Source organism: Thermobia domestica, chromosome 14, assembly GCF_964235325.1.
Source record: "Thermobia domestica chromosome 14, izTheDome1.hap1.1, whole genome shotgun sequence".
Taxonomy (NCBI): Eukaryota; Metazoa; Arthropoda; class Insecta; order Zygentoma; family Lepismatidae; genus Thermobia; species Thermobia domestica.
The window spans coordinates 177,816,499-177,834,615 of record NC_137467.1 but is presented as its reverse complement, the minus strand read 5'-3'; the positions used below and the strand labels follow the sequence as shown (position 1 = coordinate 177,834,615).

Here is an 18,117-nt window from a genome sequence, read left to right as displayed (position 1 = left end):
GTTTCTTTGTGGTATCTTACGTCTCAGATCCTATGTACTGAGCAAGCTTTAAGTTTCCAACTGGTAAGACTTGAGAATCTTCTTTTTATAAGCCTTTCTCGTTGTTCTAGTGGCTAGCTCGCGCTAGCTAGCTATGCCATTTTCAACAGTGTTGACAACTTTATCAATGTTTATTATATCTCCGGTACGGTATCGAAGTGCTGTAAACGGTGAAATAATTTGTACGTTCATTGCAAACCATACATGTAACTAGATATGATATTTATTTAAGTTTTTTTCTTAAACAAAGACTTTCAAAAAATTCAAAATTTTCAACCCCTGTAACTTCGTTCCTATTCATTCGAAAAACTTCATACCATGACCATTGTATTCAGCGCTAAAGTTGTTTCGATGTACATTATCCTCTGCATCTCTGTTGTGGTATGTCTGCGTTAGAGGCTTCCAAACTTCGGATGATTGTAATACCAGAATATCCTTAGCTTGTAACACCGAATAATAAAAGTGGTATTTCAAGTTTAAATTTGACATGTTGGTTTGAAATATGTAATAACCTGACGTACAGCCATTTGAAAAAAATATAAACTTATATTTGGTTGGCAACACTGTTGTGAATTTCTGTCTACACCCGTTATTGCGGATGATCATGATAAATTGTCCACCATGTGTATATACGGAGATAGAGAGAGGAATAAATTGCAATAACGTTGTTATTAATTGAAAGATGTGTTTGATGAAGGCAAAGTTAATTTGCCGAAACTGTAACGCTATTATTTATTAGTTAATATATGCTTTGATCAGAATGTGTCTGTTAATTTATACAAGAAGTTCCAAAGCTAGAATGAGTGGTATTCAGATGTGTTTTATGTTTTCAGTCATTTATGTTATATACTGTGTAATAACAGTTATCAAGATTATAAGGCAACTAATATCTATTATTTAACACTGCAAACAGGGTAATATTTTGGAATTAAATTCTGCTTTCTCAGTTGTAAATAACAGAACTTAAAGATAGATTTACTTACTTTTGTTTCAAAAGATTGTTTAACCTCGATATATTTTTCTTCCCACATGTTCCACATTGCGAAAAGAGTCAAATCGAGTTTCAAAATCAATATTCTCATTTCCACGCAACTGAAGCCTCAAATCTCGACTAGCTGTAGAACAAGTCAAGAGCTGCTTTCACGAACAAAACTAGAAAAATTTTCTAACAATAGTGTTTCGGAGAAAAATTTCTTCCTCTTTTTTATACCAGTCTGCTAACATGTAAGATTTGAATTGTTCCTCTTGAAGAGCGGCTTATACAAATTTCATTGATATAATAAGTAAACAATAAGTAGAATATAACAACTTGACACTGCAACAATTTTAAGACACCTGGGGGCGCGGAGGATCAGTGGTAGAGCGTTCACCTCCGGTGCCTGGAGTCAGTGGTTCGATTCCAGTTAGCGCCGTGTGGACTTTGTGTGGACAAACATAGTGCTCGTGGGTTTTCTTCGGGTTCTCCCGTTTCCTCCCACTTTTTTCATTCCACCATATGATTCCTTTCTCATAATCACCGTCTCCTTAAGCCTAACCGGCACAACCGTGGGACGTAAAACTTAGATATCATTTCACTTTTTTCTTAAGACACCCTCGTCAGAAAGCAAATCACATGTAAATCTGGAAGACCAAATGTTTTTTAACAACTATCAAGTTTTTGGGGTAGGAAGCCAAATTTTCGGACATATAGCAATCTTGGCCAGAGTGATTGCGTCTGTTAAGAAATAACACAGAGTAACATCAACTTATAATATAACATTTGATATTGTCTTTGATGTAACCAAGAACCGACAGAAGCTGTAAATTTCATAGGAAAATATTACCCACTATCAAATTTTCGGACATAAAGCCATCTTGCCCAAAGTGTTTGTGTCTTTTAAGAGATGCTACGGGGTGGTATCAATTTATAATGCAACATTTGATTTTGTCTTTGAAATAAGCAGTAACCCAAAGGGGAGTAAACATTTCTTAGGAAATTATTACCGCCCTACCAAATCTTCGGATTTAAAGCCATCTTGCCCAAAGTGGCTGTGTCTGTTAAGAGATACTACGGGTGGTATCAATTTATAATGTAACATTTTGTCATTGAAGTAACCAATAATCGACAGGGGGGTAAAAATTAAAAATGAAATGAAATCTTTGAGTTTTACGTCCCACGTTTATGCCGGTTAGGCTAAAGGAGACGGTGATGATGAGTAATGAATGAAATGGGGGAATGAAGAAAGTGGGAGGAAACGGGAGAACCCCGAGAAAACCCACGCACACGGTGTTTGTCCACCACAAAGTTCACTTGGCGTGGGGGGGGGTAAAAATTGACTAGAAAATTATTACCCCCTTAGCAAATCTTCGGATTTAAAGCCATCTTGCCCAGGGTGAGTGCATACACTTAGAGATCACATACAATGATATCCGAATTTTTAATGTAACTTCTGACTTTTCCTTTGAAATTACCAGAAATCGACAAGGGGGTAAAGATTTCCAGGGGGCAAACTTTCTATGGAGTAAAAGTTTCCAGGGTTAAAAAATCCCTGTGACACCAGCACTGACAGTGTATACAGCGTATAAAATTTACTGTAATATAAATAACGATCAGGTACATTGCCCTTATGTAGATTTTAACTCCATGAATCAAACTTGATATTTTTTAACAAAAAACACGCCTGGGTCAAAATGACCCAAGCTTAGTAACTTTACGTAATATTTTAAGCTTTGTACTCTAATGATTAAGACACAAATATATTAGTTTTCTTTTAGCATGTTTTTAGAAGGAAAAGTGTCGGTTGCCTGTATTTGCCAGAGGGAAAGAAGGAGGAGATTTGAATTTTATGAGGGCTAACATTAAAAGCAATGTATATAATGGTAGCGGCTTGCAACACAACAGTTAATCATTTATTATACTCTGACGTACTCTCTTTATCTCGAATCTTAAATTGTGAAGAGACAAGGGACAGGTAACCAAGATAACCACAAAATAGGTTTCAATTACTGTAAATAAATCTAGTGATTAGTAAACATCATTTTTCATAAGCAAAATTTTACTTCTTGAATTTATTTTTAAACACTTCTTTATCCAACTATCACTATCATCCCAAAAGTTTAAAAATTTTAGATGCTACCTTTTGTCCAGAGTAAAGGATGATTGTGTCAAATTTAGCGAAGATGCCACATGCATATGTAATAAGCCAGATTTAGCGCTAAAATGCTATATACATCATAAGGATTAGTACTTTGATAAGCCATGGGTAAATATCCAGGAAGATATTTTTCGGGAATATTCCTGGGAAGATTCCCAAAATGGGAATATTCCGGGAATTTATGTACAAATACAAAAAAATTCATTCTATTACTACTATATTTTGAATTGAAAATAATTTTTTTTTTTACTACAGTATACTCATTACTACTGTCTCCGGAGGATTCTTTGAAATGTATGTTCTGAACGATATTATGTTTTTATAATTGTATTCTATTTAGAAACTAGGCCTACATGTTTTATTAAGTAAATATGTATTAGGAAAAACACTTGGTATAGAACCTTTACACCGCTGAAACAGTTTACATTTATATTTAAGTGGGTTTTCAAAACTTGACCCTACTACTAATATTATAACGATATACATTTTCAAACGTTATAAATAAATTAAGTAGGTATCTGACATGAAAATTTCGTAAGGTCTCTAATATATGGGATGGCATACATACAAAATGTTGATTTGAGGTACACTGTGCTTTGTTATAGTGTTCTCACTGTATACTATTACATCTCTAATGTAAGAAGATATGCTATTTCGAACAATACACACGGTGTTACAAAAATTCGCCAACACAGCTTGGTACATGAATAGGGCTACATCGCAAAACGAAGCAAACAAATCCTAATTAACACAGGTCCGAAAATACCGGTACTAATGAAACATCCAATGAAGCAACCCTAATTTTGATATGTGAACATTACATTTTAAAAGTATATGTATTTACGACTACACAGATTTCTTTACTCAATATCTGATTCTTTCTCAGAGAGCGAAATTCGAGTCAGAGTCAGCAGACATACCGACATCTATTACTGACGGTGGTTCGTGGTGTATTGTCAGTGTTTCACCTCTATCTCTACAGAATTACTAGATTACAAACTGGTTCATACATTAGTACTTAGCTACTTTCTAGTGTAAATGGAAATGAATTTTTTTTAAAAATCATGTAATTAGTTATATAAAATATACCCAACGAATTTCAATTCTTTTAACATCCAAATTATAGAAAACTTAGATCTAAATCATAATAAATGAAAATAAAGTAACTAGTCATTTGGTACTTATAATTTGGAAAAGAAAGTAAAGAAATGGAAATAAATTCCTTCCCAATAATTCACATGCTAGGGAAAAACCCTGGGATATTCTAATTTTTAATTTTCTTTAATACCGGCAATGTTCCGACAACAGACCACAAACTTTGGTATAAAATAATTACGCAGCACGGGTATACAACACCCAATAGTGCTGCATCAAAAAATAATTTAAGATTTTACAACAACAACCGTGTAAAAAGCTGCTTAAATTCATATCATGGATAAATATTTAGCAAATATTACTTTATTTATCACTGGCTGTTGTTACGATTCATGTCCTTGTAATAAAATATTAGCAGAAAGTTAATACTTTTTGACACAGGTAGAAAACAAAATTTACTTGGAAATTAAGAAGGTGACTTATTTACGAAGTACTTTACATCCGCTGCAAGTGTGTTCAAATTACCGTCTTTGCATTAGTGCTGCCATCTATGTTTATGAACTGTACTATTACTAATGTCTATTTCGTTATACCTACTTTCTGAAATCTCCGAAATGAAATCTCTGAGTTTTACGTCCCACGGTTATGCCGGTTATACCTACTTTCCTCTGAATTTGTTGTGAAGTATCTAAAACCACTTGTAACTCCACAGCTCTATAAATGAAAGTCACCATCAGCAGTAGCGAATCTGCCCCAGATCTTGCAGCTTCTGTCAGTTTACATTTCCAATCCATTCAATGAATTCTATATAGTACGGTATCACCCTATATTCAATACATAACTTACATACGGTACGTAATAAGGGGACATCCAAATATTAAATAAAACGATGCAACGGAGATGAAGGGATTCGGCCTTGCGTTACCAAGTGTGACAAGGTTGGAGGAGGGGATTTACGTTTTAATTAGGGTTAGATAACGTATGTTTTTAATTTAACTGTAATTTTAATTTTTATTTTAAGGTTTATATGCAATCTGTCAAACAATTAATTTTATTCAGTTCTTTTCTTTTTATAAATAAATGTTTCTATTATTTTGGGAAATTGCAAATTATTACCTATATAAATGTAATCACGCAGAAGGAATTCGAAGATACTAGTAGATATCAGCATGACTGGTGACTAATCTTGCGTGTATTACAAACAAAAAAACTGCATTTTTTGCATATCCCACACGGAGAAAATCCGTTTTCCGGATAGCGGTAGTCTATATTCTAAACTCCGCATAAAAAAATGTAACAGCTAACGCCGTGTAGTTATGCCACCGAATATAAACCTTCATATCTAGTGATGGGTAAATTCCCGGGAAAATATTTTTCGGAAATTATCCCTGGGAATATTCCCAAGAAGATTCCCAAAATGAGAATTTTTCCGGGAATTTATGTACAATTTTAAATAAAATTGCATTCTATTATTATATTATGGTTTCAAAGTGAAGTTCGTTTTTTTTTTATCACAGTAGCTACATTATTACAGTTATCTCCAGGCCCGTCTTCAGGGGCATCTAGGGGGCCCCCTAAATTTTGGCTGCCCCCCTAAAATGTTCGCGGTAGATAGTGATGGGTAAATTCCTGGGAAGATATTATTCGGGAATATTCCCGGGAAGATTCCCCAAAATGGGAATTTTTCGGGAATTTAAGTACAATCACAAAGAAAATTGCATTCTATTACTATTGTAGAATCCTCTGAGAAGACGGAAAGAAAGAAGAAAGAACGGTGATTTCCGATGTTGATTTTTCTTTTTCTCGGGACAGGAGGACGAAGGAAAGATGCTTTTAGTTTTGTCAAGGACTAAAATATATCTGAAAAGGATGTAATTTTAGTTTACAGTTGGTTGTAAAGTTCTGTTGTTCGAAGTTAATTGGGAAATAAAACCATACAGAACATCGTGAATCTTATTGAAATGGAATAGAGTGCTTTCACAGTAGTATAGTGTTTATAGGTATTGAGTACGTTTTCAGTCGTAACATTTCTGGCGCCACGGCGTGGGGCAGTGACTTGTAGTTTGTGAGAGCACAAGAGTCCAGTTTTAGTTGGTTCGACTTAGTTGCAAATAATGGATACAATGAACAAGTTAATTATTGGAAGGAAACCTGTAAGAGTTTCAGTAATAAGAACTTGTGAACTATTAATCGGTGAGTTTGAAAAGGACGATCCAGATGAAGAAACACTACAACTAAACGTTACGAAATTAGAAAGGTTGTTTACCGAACTTTCCACTTTCGATGAAAAGATTTTAGGTGAAATTCTTTGTGATGCAGATGCGGACTGTGATATCCGCTACGAAGTAGAATACAGAAGAGTACCGAACTAAAATGGATGAAGTGCGCGTGAAATACGACAAATTTCTAAGGCGCTAAACGGACAAAAGCAGTAATAGTGGTAGCCAGGCAGGTTCTACTGCTGGACGCAGAAAGCTGAAGTTGCCAAAGTTAGAACTAAAGAGTTTCGGTGGTAAAATTAATGAATGGCTATGTTTTTGGAGCCAGTTTAAACGTATACATGACGACGAAGAGTTAGAGAAAGAGGACAAGTTTCAATACCTTCGTCAGGCAATCGTAACAGGTACAAGGGTCTGGGATGTTGTAGCCAGTTACCCGCCTAACGGTGAAAACTATGATAAAGTGATTGGAAGTTTAAAAGCACGGTTCGGAAGGGAAGAACTTTTAACGGAGTATTACTTGCGCGAGTTACTCGGACTAGTTATCCAGAACGTGTCGGCGCAAAAGGACAGTGGAAGTTCGCCATTATTTTCGTTATATGATAAACTGGAATCACACCTGCGGTCCTTAGAAACAATAGGAGTGACTAGTGATAAGTGCGCAGCAATGCTGTTTCCTCTGGTAGAGTCGTGTTTACCAAAGGATGTGTTACGTGTTTGGTTAAGACACACCGAAAGTGACAACGCAAATGAAAATGGATCCAATTTTTACAGTGAGAAAATGAACCAGTTGTTGGTGTTTTTAAGAAATTAAGTGGAAGGTGAGGAAAGAATCAGATTGGCACAACCAGGATTTAAGCTAGCAGGCAGTTGTAGTACGGTTAGAGGTAAAAAGAGTTCTACAGAAAACAAATTTCCAACTGCAAACAACCTGTTTTCCAGCCATCAACAAGAAGTACCGGTCAGAAAAAGGTGCGCGTTCTGTGAAGAAATGCATGCGGAACAAAATTGTGTGAAAGCGCGAGACTTAACACTGGAAGAAAAGAAAAAGTTGTTGATAAAGAACGAACGTTGTTTTTCGTGTTTCAAGCCAAAACACTACGCGCGCGAGTGTGAATTGAACATTAAATGCTTCAAGTGCAAGGGAAAACATTTCGCGATTATGTGCAATAAATTATCGGTACAAAGTAATAAGAAAATTGGGGATGGTAAAGAATCTGCCACATGTACCTTAACAAATCAAAATCTAGCGAACAGTACCTATTACAGACGATTAAGGTTAGCGTACTGGTAAATGGAACAGTACGTGAGATAAGGGCGTTGATTGACACGGGATCACAGCGTTCGTATATTTTAGAAAGAACAGCGCGTGAAATTGATCTTGTTCCACAAGGGGAGGAAACATTAGTACATATACTGTTTGGGGGTGTTCATTCAAACAAAGAAAAGCACAAACGTTATGAAATGTGTGTGGGTGTCGTCTGTTGAACTTTTACCACAAAACTAGAAGTGTTGGAAAGACCTATCATTTGCAACAATATTCAAAGTCTAAAAAGGGGTCCGTGGTTAAAGGAAATAAAAGCGAAGAAGATCTGGTTAACAGACTTTGGTGGGGATGATAGTGAAATTGAACTACTTATTGGAGCTGATATTGCCGGACAATTGTTAACTAATAATGTGCATAAACTAGATTCAGGTTTTGTTGCTGTGGAAACGAAGCTAGGGTGGGTCGTGATGGGGAAGATCCCTGCTTACAAGGAAGGCTACCAAGGGGTGACAGCAATGTGCGTTACTTCACTGTTGACACAGAACGTAACAATAGCTGATCTGTGGAGGTTAGATACCTTAGGAATCACAGACCCAGTGCAGAGTGTAACACGTAAAGAACGTGAACAGGAAGTTATCGAGCACTTCGAGAAAACCGTGAGGATCAATGAAGAACGGAGGTACGAAGTGAGTTTGCCGTGGAGTGAATATCATCAATCGCTTCCTGATAATTTAAGCATTGCGGAAAAGAGATGTCTGACGGTGTCGGAGAAATTAGTTCAACAGAGGAAGTATGAAGAGTACGATGCAGTCTTTCAAGAATGGGAAAGGGACGGTATTATAGAAGAGGTGCATAAAGATGAAGTTTTGGCTCCAGGTTACTATTTATCACATCGTGCTGTGTTTAAGGAGAATACGACAACTAAAATCAGACCAGTGTTTGATGCTTCTTGTAAAGTGAAAGATGCGTCTTCATTAAATGATTGTTTGGAAAAAGGCCCAAATCTAGTCGAACATATACCAGCTTTATTATTGAGATTTAGAGAGAAAAAGATTGGGGTTGTCTCCGACATAAAGAAAGCTTTTTTGCAGATATTGCTAAACGAAAGAGATCGTAATTTTTTAAGATTTCTATGGTGGGAGGACTTCTCCAACAAGAAACAGAAATTATAGAGACACAATCGGGTTGTGTTCGGTTTGAATTGTAGTCCATTTCTCCTGGGAGTTGTGTTGAACCACCTTTTAACCAATGCCCCTCCGATGTATAAGGAAATTGCGGACAGACTGAAGCAGTCGTTTTACGTAGATAATTGTGTAACTTCCGTTAGTAGTGAGGCAGAACTGGGTATCTTCATCGAACATTCTACTAAGTTGTTAGCTGAAGCAAAGTTTGACCTGCGAGGATGGGAGCATACAGTTTTACAAGCAGAAAGTCAGGAAGAAAGGGTTATTCCGGTACTAGGCGTAGCTTGGGAAAAGTGCAAAGATGTTTTGAGCTGTGATCTGCACTGTTTCGACGAAACTGAAGAGACCGTTACCAGAAGGTCCATTCTTTCTGCGGCGCACAAGATTTTTGATCCGATTGGATTCTTGTCACCTATGACACTAATCCGTAAACAACTAATACAAGAAAGTTATAACGCGAAAGGTAGTTGGGATGAGGTAATTCCAGAAGACACTACGCGGAAGTTCCGGAAGTGGTCTAAAAACATCACAGTGTTACACGTGATAAAAGTTCCCAGACGCTTCACGATTGATCCGTGTAGAAAGTCGTGGAGTTTGCATGTTTTTTGTGACGCTTGTTAATACGCTTATGCGTGTGTAATATTTTTAAGAAGTGAAAGTGCTGGAAAGGTTGAAGTTCAGTTACTAGCGAGTAAATCTAGAGTTGCACCACTGAAGAAGGTTACAATATCACGACTCGAGCTAATGGCATGTTGTATCGGTGCACGACTTGCTCGAACAGTTATTGATAATTTGGAATTGGACATTCCTGTTTGTTATTGGACGGATTCAACTACTGCTCTGAGTTGGATCAAACGAGATGAACCTTGGGGCGTGTTTGTTGCAAACCGAGTTCAAGAAATAAGATCGATATCTGACATCTCGTGTTGGAGACACATTCCTGGTGAATTCAACCCTGCAGATCTTCCAAGCAGAGGCTGTGATGCTACTACTTTGTTGAATTCCAGATGGTGGGAGGGTCCAGGTAGGTTGAAAATGGAAGAATCCGATTGGCCAGTGAAGGATGCAACGGTGAACGAATTTGAAGTTAGCAGTGAAATGAAGAAAACTTCGGTTTCAATGCTGGTGAAATGCGAGACGAAATGGTACCTACGATATTTCTCAACGTACGAGAAGGTCTTGCGAATGGTTACCTGGATTTGTAGGTTCGTAGAGAACTGTCGCTTGAATCCTGGGGACAAATATTCAGGAGAGTTAACGAGTGGTGAATTAGCAAATGGAGAAATGCTGTTATTACGCATTGTTCAAAAGGAATCTTTCAGTTCAAATGATACAAGATTGAAGACTCTGGTTACTTTTCAGGACAGTGATGGTTTGCTACGGGTGAAAACAAAGATATCAAGGATAGATGATGATGAATATTTTAGATATCCTATTATTTTGCCACCGGACCACAAGTTGGTGCATATGTTGTTAATGCAAGAACACTTGGAAATGTTACACGCTGGAACACATATTCTATTGAACAAACTGAGGGAAAGATTTTGGATTCTACGCTCAAGAAAGACGGTGCGTTCTGCTATACGCAAGTGTGTTAGGTGTAGAAGACATGATGCGAAGAAAATGTCCGTAAATCCAATTGCTTTACCTGAAGATCGACTAAGAGATGCCTGTTTTTAAAATCACTGGAGTGGACTTAACTGGACCATTAATTCTGCAGGATGGCAAGAAGGCTTGGATAGTGTTGTTTACATGTGCAGTATATAGGGCTGTTCATCTTGAATTGGTTCTAACCCTGTCAACTTGTGAATTTTTGTTGGCCTTACGAAGATTCGTAGCGAGAAGAGGAAGACCTAAAATCATCTACAGTGATAACGGGACCAATTTTGTGGGGACTAGTAATCTATTCCACACTATCAAGTGGGAGGAAATAGCTGTTGAGTCCTCAATGAAGACAATTCAATGGAAATTTATACCACCTAGTGCGGCCTGGTGGGGTGGCTGGTGGGAGCGTGTTATACGAACATTGAAATCCTTGTTAAAGAAAACGCTGGGAAGGGCATCGTTGAACTATCAGGAACTGATTACCTTACTATGTGACTGTGAAGCAGTTTTGAATTCCCGACCTTTGACCTACTTATCTGAAGACAATGATGATTTACAGCCGTTAACACCTGCCATGTTTCTTCAAGATAATCGGGAAACATTTGTGCCAGATTTGGATGACATTGGAAGTTTTCAGTTAACAAAGAAGTACAGAAAACTACAAGACCTGAAGAAGAGATTTAGAGACAGATTCAGGACTGAGTATTTGGGACTATTAGTGCAGCGACAACGAGAGAAAGGGCATGCTAGGGACATAAAGTTGGGTGACGTCGTCTTGGTTGAAACTGAAGAAAAACGTAGGATTAACTGGCCATTAGGGAGAGTAGTTGATTTCTTCCCGGGTCAAGATGATCATTTTAGAGTGGTGAAAGTGAAAACAGAAAACGGGATCCTTGTTCGTCCGGTGCAGAGACTGTATCCTCTAGAGGTATCAATGCCTGGGGATTTGGTTAACGACGCAGAACATGCTCTGGTGGAACGAATGGAGTCAGAACATGCTGTGGCGGAATCAGTGGAGTCACAATCTCCTGTGATGAAGAGCAGCCGAGTTGGTGATTTATCTACGAGCTGTAGTCGGAAAGTGAAAGTTCCGTCAAGATACTTAGAGTAATTTGTTTTGATGGTCATCAAAAGGTGGGAGTGATGTAGAATCCTCTGAGAAGACGGAAAGAGAGAAGAAAGAACGGCGATTTCGGATGTTATTGTTTTTTTTTTTTTTTCTCGAGACAGGAGGACAAAGGAAAGATGTTTGTAGTTTTGTCAAGGACTAAAATATATCTGAAAGGGATGTAGTTTTAGTTTACAGTTGGTTGTAAAGTTCTGTTGTTCGAAGTTAATTGGGAAATAAAACCATACAAAACATACGTGAATCTTATTGAAGTGGAATAGAGTGCTCTCACAGTAGTATAGTGTTTATAGGTATTGAGTACGTTTTCAGTCATAACAACTGTATTATGAATTCAAATTTTAATTCCCTTTTATATCGCTGTATAGTATTACTGTTGTCCCCAGGGGAGTCTTTAGAATGTATGTTCTGAACGATGTTATGTTATTTAATTAATATTTTATTATATTTAGAGAGTACACAAAATTGATATTTATTTGCAATATGTTCTCTAAAAGTAAACATGTTTCAAAAATGGTATAGCAAGTCAACATATTTTTAAATCGCTAAACAGGTTAAATTTACATATTAATGGGTTTTCTAACCTTCTACTACTGATATTATAAACATATTAAATTTTTAAATGTTATAAACAAATTAAGTTGTGTAATTGCAAGAACACACATATCCCACAATTTTGTCAACATTTGCACATAAATATGTATGTTCACAATATTTGCAAGATACTTTCCTGTCTTTATAATCTTGCATGTAACATTGCCACACACAACTTTTCTTCCCGCCCATTTCTCGAAATTCCATGCTTTAATTCACATGTAAAAGAAGTTCGAGTACCTCTTCAGAAATTCGAGTCAGAGAGACGAGACAGACTGACGTCTTTTACTAACGGTGGTTCAGTGTATATTAATAGTACTTCATTTCTGTTTCTACATAATTCTACAGTACTTTACAAAATGGTTTCTTTCCACCATTTGTAAATTAGTACTTTGCTTCTTTTGGTGATTGTTTAGCTTTGGCGGGGCAGATTTTGCACCTACTATTTTGCGGTATTTAATTCCGATGTTGTTGTTTTACGGTTTCATACTTAAATTACGTTACCAACATTAAATTTAGACAGCATTGCCGAGCGAGCGTTAGCGAGTGAAGGTGGGTTAGAGCATGTTTTCTATCTTCGTTACCAACATTTCACTTTCTTTTCTCACATGAATCACTTAGATTTACCTTTACGATTTGTACAAATCGCCTACTGCCCCCCAAAAATGTGTTCGATACTTTCTTGACTATTTGCACAATAATATCAACTCATTTCTTCCGTAAATCATCCTAATTTTTGCTAGTTTTGGCCCCCAACACTAAATAATTGTTCTTTTTTAGTGCAAGTGGAAACGAAACTTAAAAAAAAACATATTATTAGTCATATAAAGTACTGTCAAAGAATTTTAAATTTTTTAACCTCCAAATTCTTTAAAACCTAGAAGTAAGTCATAATATATAAAAATAAAGTAATTAGTCATATAGTTCTTATAATTTGGAAGATAAAGTAATGAAATGGAAATAAATTCCTTCCCGGGAATTTATAGGCCAGGGGAAAAAACGGGAATATTCCCATTTTTAAATTCCTTCCCACCGGCAATAACCCCACTGCCCATCACTAGCGGTAGACTGGCAAATGAACTATAATATGGTGATGAAATATAATATGGTTGCATTCCCCCCCTTACTTCAGTCAGGCGTAGTGATCGTTAAATTCCCGGGAAGATATTTTTCGGGAATCCCAGGAAGCACAGTCACGTCATTAGCACGACTTTTTTGGGGGTTCGAATTCTAAATTACGTCTTTTGAAAATTTGGAACGTCTTTATCACGTACCAAATGGTAAAAAAATGACGTGTCAAATATGACCTCAATTGTACGTGTTTATCACGTGCCAGAATGATGCAAAGAATCACGTTTCGATCATCACCAAAAATAGACGTTTTTCTAGGTGCTGAAAGCGCGGACGTTCTCCGTACTGTAACTGCAGTTTGAGCAGTGCGTGCTGGGAATCGTGAGCCATTTGCAGAACTACGTGATGTTATGATGGTTTTGTGTGAATATAAACAATGTGTTTTGTTATTGAAGAACTATTGCCTGATGGTAATCCAATTATAATACCCCACGACATCTGGTCACCCCAGGGAAATGTGTCCAGTCGTTTCGAACGGGCACTTACAATGGGAGAACAACCACAACATGCGTGGTTTTAACTGAAGATAAAAGTCAGCTTTAAGACAAGTATAATTCATATCCTATTGTTATCTAGGTGTATTGTGTAAAATTCAGCAGATTGAAGATTAGCTCCTCTCATACAGTGTTACCTATTACAGTGTATTAAAATATCGTAGAAAGAACGAGGATACCTCCATTAGGTTAACTTTAGCAGACGCCAAATTAAATATTTTTTTAGGTAGAATACTATATAAAATATTAATAGTGAAGGTAGTAAAGTGATAATGTGTGTGTTTAAACTCAATAAGCCGTATATGGGAGTGAGTATGCATGGGAAAGAATGTCATTCTGGGGTGCAGTTTTACTATACGTATACATAAATTGTAAAATGTGCGAAAAAAATTGGACAAGTCTTTAATTTGCTCATTTCATGTCGCGAACAGAATGAACTAACCTCCGCGGGGCTTCTAACCCATTCTTACTACTGCTACTTATGCAATTGATCCGTATAATAACGCTGCACGCATTGTGGAATATTTGCCAAGGTGGAAGAAGGCTGGATACGAGCAAAGAACGAGAGGACAGTAAGTTGAGATGAGTTGATTTTGAGTTTACCGTCCCGTTCAGCAGCGAGGCTATATAAGACGTGAGCTTACTGATTAACGTGGTATCCGAACTACATCAGCTCTCGCCGGGAATCGAACCCGGGCCTCCTACGCCGAGATAAGAGTAAGTGTATGCTTTTGGAGGCATTACTGGAACAGACAGTTCTACCAAATTTTGACAAATTTCTTAAATTTTCATGTTAGGTTAGAGCTTTGTATTTCCTTTAGCAGAGCATGCACTAAGTGAGGAGCTCCATTACTACTTGCAGAATTACTTCACGGGAGTTAGTATAAATACAGAGTAGACGTATGACATATTAAGCACAGTGCATAAAACACGAACTAACTTTTGCTAGATGCCCACTAAAAAGCACAAATGCATTCTTTTTGAGTCAGGGTAGGAGCTCAACAACAGGGCCCGAGCGGCAACGAGAGGGTGCGTCCGTAGGGAGCACGCACGTAAACGACGGGGAATATACACGTAAACAAGGATAGTTGAAGAAAACACTTACGCTTACAATGCCTTCACTATCACAAAATTCGGCTTCACTCGAGCAGACGGTCCTACCAAATAGGAAATTTGTAGGTAAAATATTATGAGAAACATTTTTCGTCAAGGAATGAGAGTGAAAAAAAGGAATTACTTTCAGTATACAGGAGATTGAAATGGATTTTAAGTGATCAGTAAAAGTATTGTGTATATAAGTTTGCTCTTCCACTATGCTCGTTTATATGTGTACTGCCCGTCGCTGACGCGCCTGCTCCTTAGGAACGGGTCCCGTCGCTGCTGCTCGGGCCCTCTTGCTGTGCTCCTATCGTGACTCGTTTATACAGCATTCCTGTTTTTAGTGGCCAGCCGGTATAAATTGATTCGTGTTTTATTCACTGACATTATTATGCTTTACGTCCACGCTGTATTTGTACTGAGGCCTCCTGAAGTAAATCTCCAAGAACGAATGGAGCTTCTGATTTAGTTCATGAATAAATATATTGTTCTAACCTGATATAAAACTAAGAAATATGTGAAAATATGTTAGAACCGTCTGCTCGAGCAAAGCACAAAATTCGTTTCAATTTGCTGTGTTTCTGGCAGTAATTACTTATATTCACACTTTCATTCCTTGTCAAAAATATATTTCACATCGTATGTTGCCTACGTATTTTCTGTTAGGTAAAACCGTCTGCTCGAGTGCTTTGACAAATGACCCTCGGCAATGGTTGCAATGCCAATCATGTATGACTTCAAAGTTAAAAACAACGAGCCCTATGGAAGTTCTAACCCCTTTGCTCACTCAGTTATGTTTTGTTTAGCCTTTTGTAACACTAGTGCCTTAAATCTAGTGAAACAATGCACAAAATCGATGTATATTTGATAGACTCGTTTGTTAAAGTAGTGCACCCATTGTATATGTGCATAATCAGTGGGAGGATATTAGCCAAGTTGAGAGTACTCTCAAACTTCGACCATCGTCCTGTTGCACCTACGCACCCTCACAAGACACTCGGCTACCGTAGCTGTGCCACAGAATTGGGTGTGGGACTCATAATAATGTAACGGGGTTTTGACAGTGTTCGAATATTTTGCTCATTAATTGAGTAGAGAGCTCCCTCGTATTCTAGGCTCCTGTGTCAGTATGTGATGATGGATACCAATCAATGTTGCCACTGAATTTCAAGAAAATATATTCCAACTCAATTAAGTATCCTCTACATAACTACATTATTATGAGTTCTACTGCTAATCGTGAAACGATTCAAAGGAAACCAAATGTCTTATTAAGGGTCCGTGGTTGGAGGTGGTCCCAGTCAGATGTATTTAAGCGAGCTCTTGACATAGGGAATATCCTTTTAATATTTATGCGTGCATTAACAATGGAACTCCCTTTGGGCCAAAAACCTGCTTTCAGGTAGAACACCACATCCTCATCATTAAAAAGAAATGAAATTATATAGTTAGTTTCACCCCAGGATAAGGCACCGAGGCTAAGGAAGATGGTGATAATCAAAAGTGAAAAATGGTGGTAAGAAGTGGGCGAAAACGGGAGAATGTCGTGAAAACCCAGGCACATGGTGTTTGTCAACCACAAAGCCTACTTGGCACGAGCTAAGATCGAATCAGGGACCACACGCACTAGGATTGAACTCTCTACCACTAAGGCACTGCAGATCCATCAGTAAAAAGAAACATACCTCATTGCTTCGGGGCCTAAATATCTGCTGCCGCCCGAAGCAAGCTGTGTACACAACAGGGGCGGATCCAGAGGTGACGACTGCCACTCCCAGAGTAGGATATTTAAAAAATAAATAAAACCCATCCCAGAGTTGGAGCTCTTGATTTTTCAAACTTGTATTATAAATGTAAGTTTTTTTTTACGTAGCAGAATTTAAATGAAGCAGTACATACAAACAAATTACTTGCCTTGGTGTTTTTGCTCAGAAAATGTCCACCTTCGAAAACGCAGGCGGTCATTTGTGTTCTTTGTTTTCAAGATGCGATATTTTGCGTTCTCACTCCGTTCTCAAATCCGATCCCTGCTTCGTTAACAACGGGCAGACAATAATCCATAAAATCTATCTGTCCACAAGTTTGTCAATATTTATTTTTCGTATCTTTCCATTTAAGAAGTAACCATTCCCGCACTGAGGTTAGGACGATATCGGACTCTGAGTTGATATATAAATTTAATTTCGAACGAAATTGTACCAGTATCGGTAATGCATGTGCAAAACAAGAAATTGTTCATTACGACCTGTAATTTATTTAAATTTAACTTTTAAAGATAATTATGAAAACGTATATTCAGAATGAATGGGTTGTAATTGTTTTTCTTGTAGCATGATATTGTTGTAAAATATTTCTTCTTCACACCGTCCTTTACGCTGAAAATTTCCAGAACAGAAAGCATGTGAAATTTATGGCTGATATTTTCCTGCCAACCCATTTTCCTTTCTATATGCTCTTAGGTTTGTTTTTTTAAATACAAAATATAGTAAAAAGCTCACTTTACTGTTTACATGAAATTAAACTGCTACATTTCATGTTAAATGTATAAGTCGTTGTAATAGGCCTAAGCTGTAAATACATGTTATTTGCAAAGATAAGACTTGCATGTACTCCCACTTTCCAGAGTGTGTGGCCAACGCTCGTGAAAAAGATGAATTGATCAGCAGACCACCTAGCACGGAATCTTTCTTAACTGAACTTGAAGCCGTGACTCTCACCCCTTTCTGTTCGTCGAGCTGCTCTAGAAATAATATCACTCTGGAGGATGACTTACACACTGAAGGTGTGACAGGTGAGTTTTTGACATGTTATTTTATAATACCCATATAGGAAAATGCCGAGCAAGTAGAAAAGAAAGAAAATAGTAATATTTTATTAGTACTTAACTAAAATAAAATAATTGCTGAACAAGGCAATACTTTTATGCAAATGAAGTATTCGATTTAACGTTCCACGATCAGGCACTGAGGCTAAGGGAGACGGTGATGATGAGAAATGAATTAAATGGTGGAATGGAGAATCTGGGAAAAATTGGAGAACTCCAAGAAAACCCACGCACACGGTTTGCCCAACAGAGCCGCTTGGCGTGAGCTGGGATCGAAACAGGGGCTCAATGCACGAGAAGTGAACGC

The 18,117-nt window shown here is 37.4% G+C and overlaps 3 protein-coding genes across 3 annotated transcripts; all 3 read left to right on the top strand.

Moving 5' to 3' along the window:
• The first annotated feature begins 8,221 nt into the window (after positions 1-8,221).
• LOC145670126 (uncharacterized) lies at positions 8,222-8,926 on the top strand. Its single transcript, XM_081738496.1, has one exon. The coding sequence runs from the start codon at positions 8,222-8,224 to the stop codon at positions 8,924-8,926; it is 705 nt and encodes a 234-aa protein (XP_081594622.1).
• Positions 8,927-9,682: 756 nt separating this feature from the next.
• On the top strand, positions 9,683-10,618 carry LOC145670125 (uncharacterized). Its single transcript, XM_081738495.1, has one exon. The coding sequence runs from the start codon at positions 9,683-9,685 to the stop codon at positions 10,616-10,618; it is 936 nt and encodes a 311-aa protein (XP_081594621.1).
• Positions 10,619-10,886: 268 nt separating this feature from the next.
• Positions 10,887-11,654, top strand: LOC145670124 (uncharacterized). The gene has a single exon (XM_081738494.1). It carries the CDS (start codon positions 10,887-10,889, stop codon positions 11,652-11,654), a length of 768 nt encoding a protein of 255 aa, XP_081594620.1.
• The last annotated feature ends 6,463 nt before the right edge of the window (positions 11,655-18,117 follow it).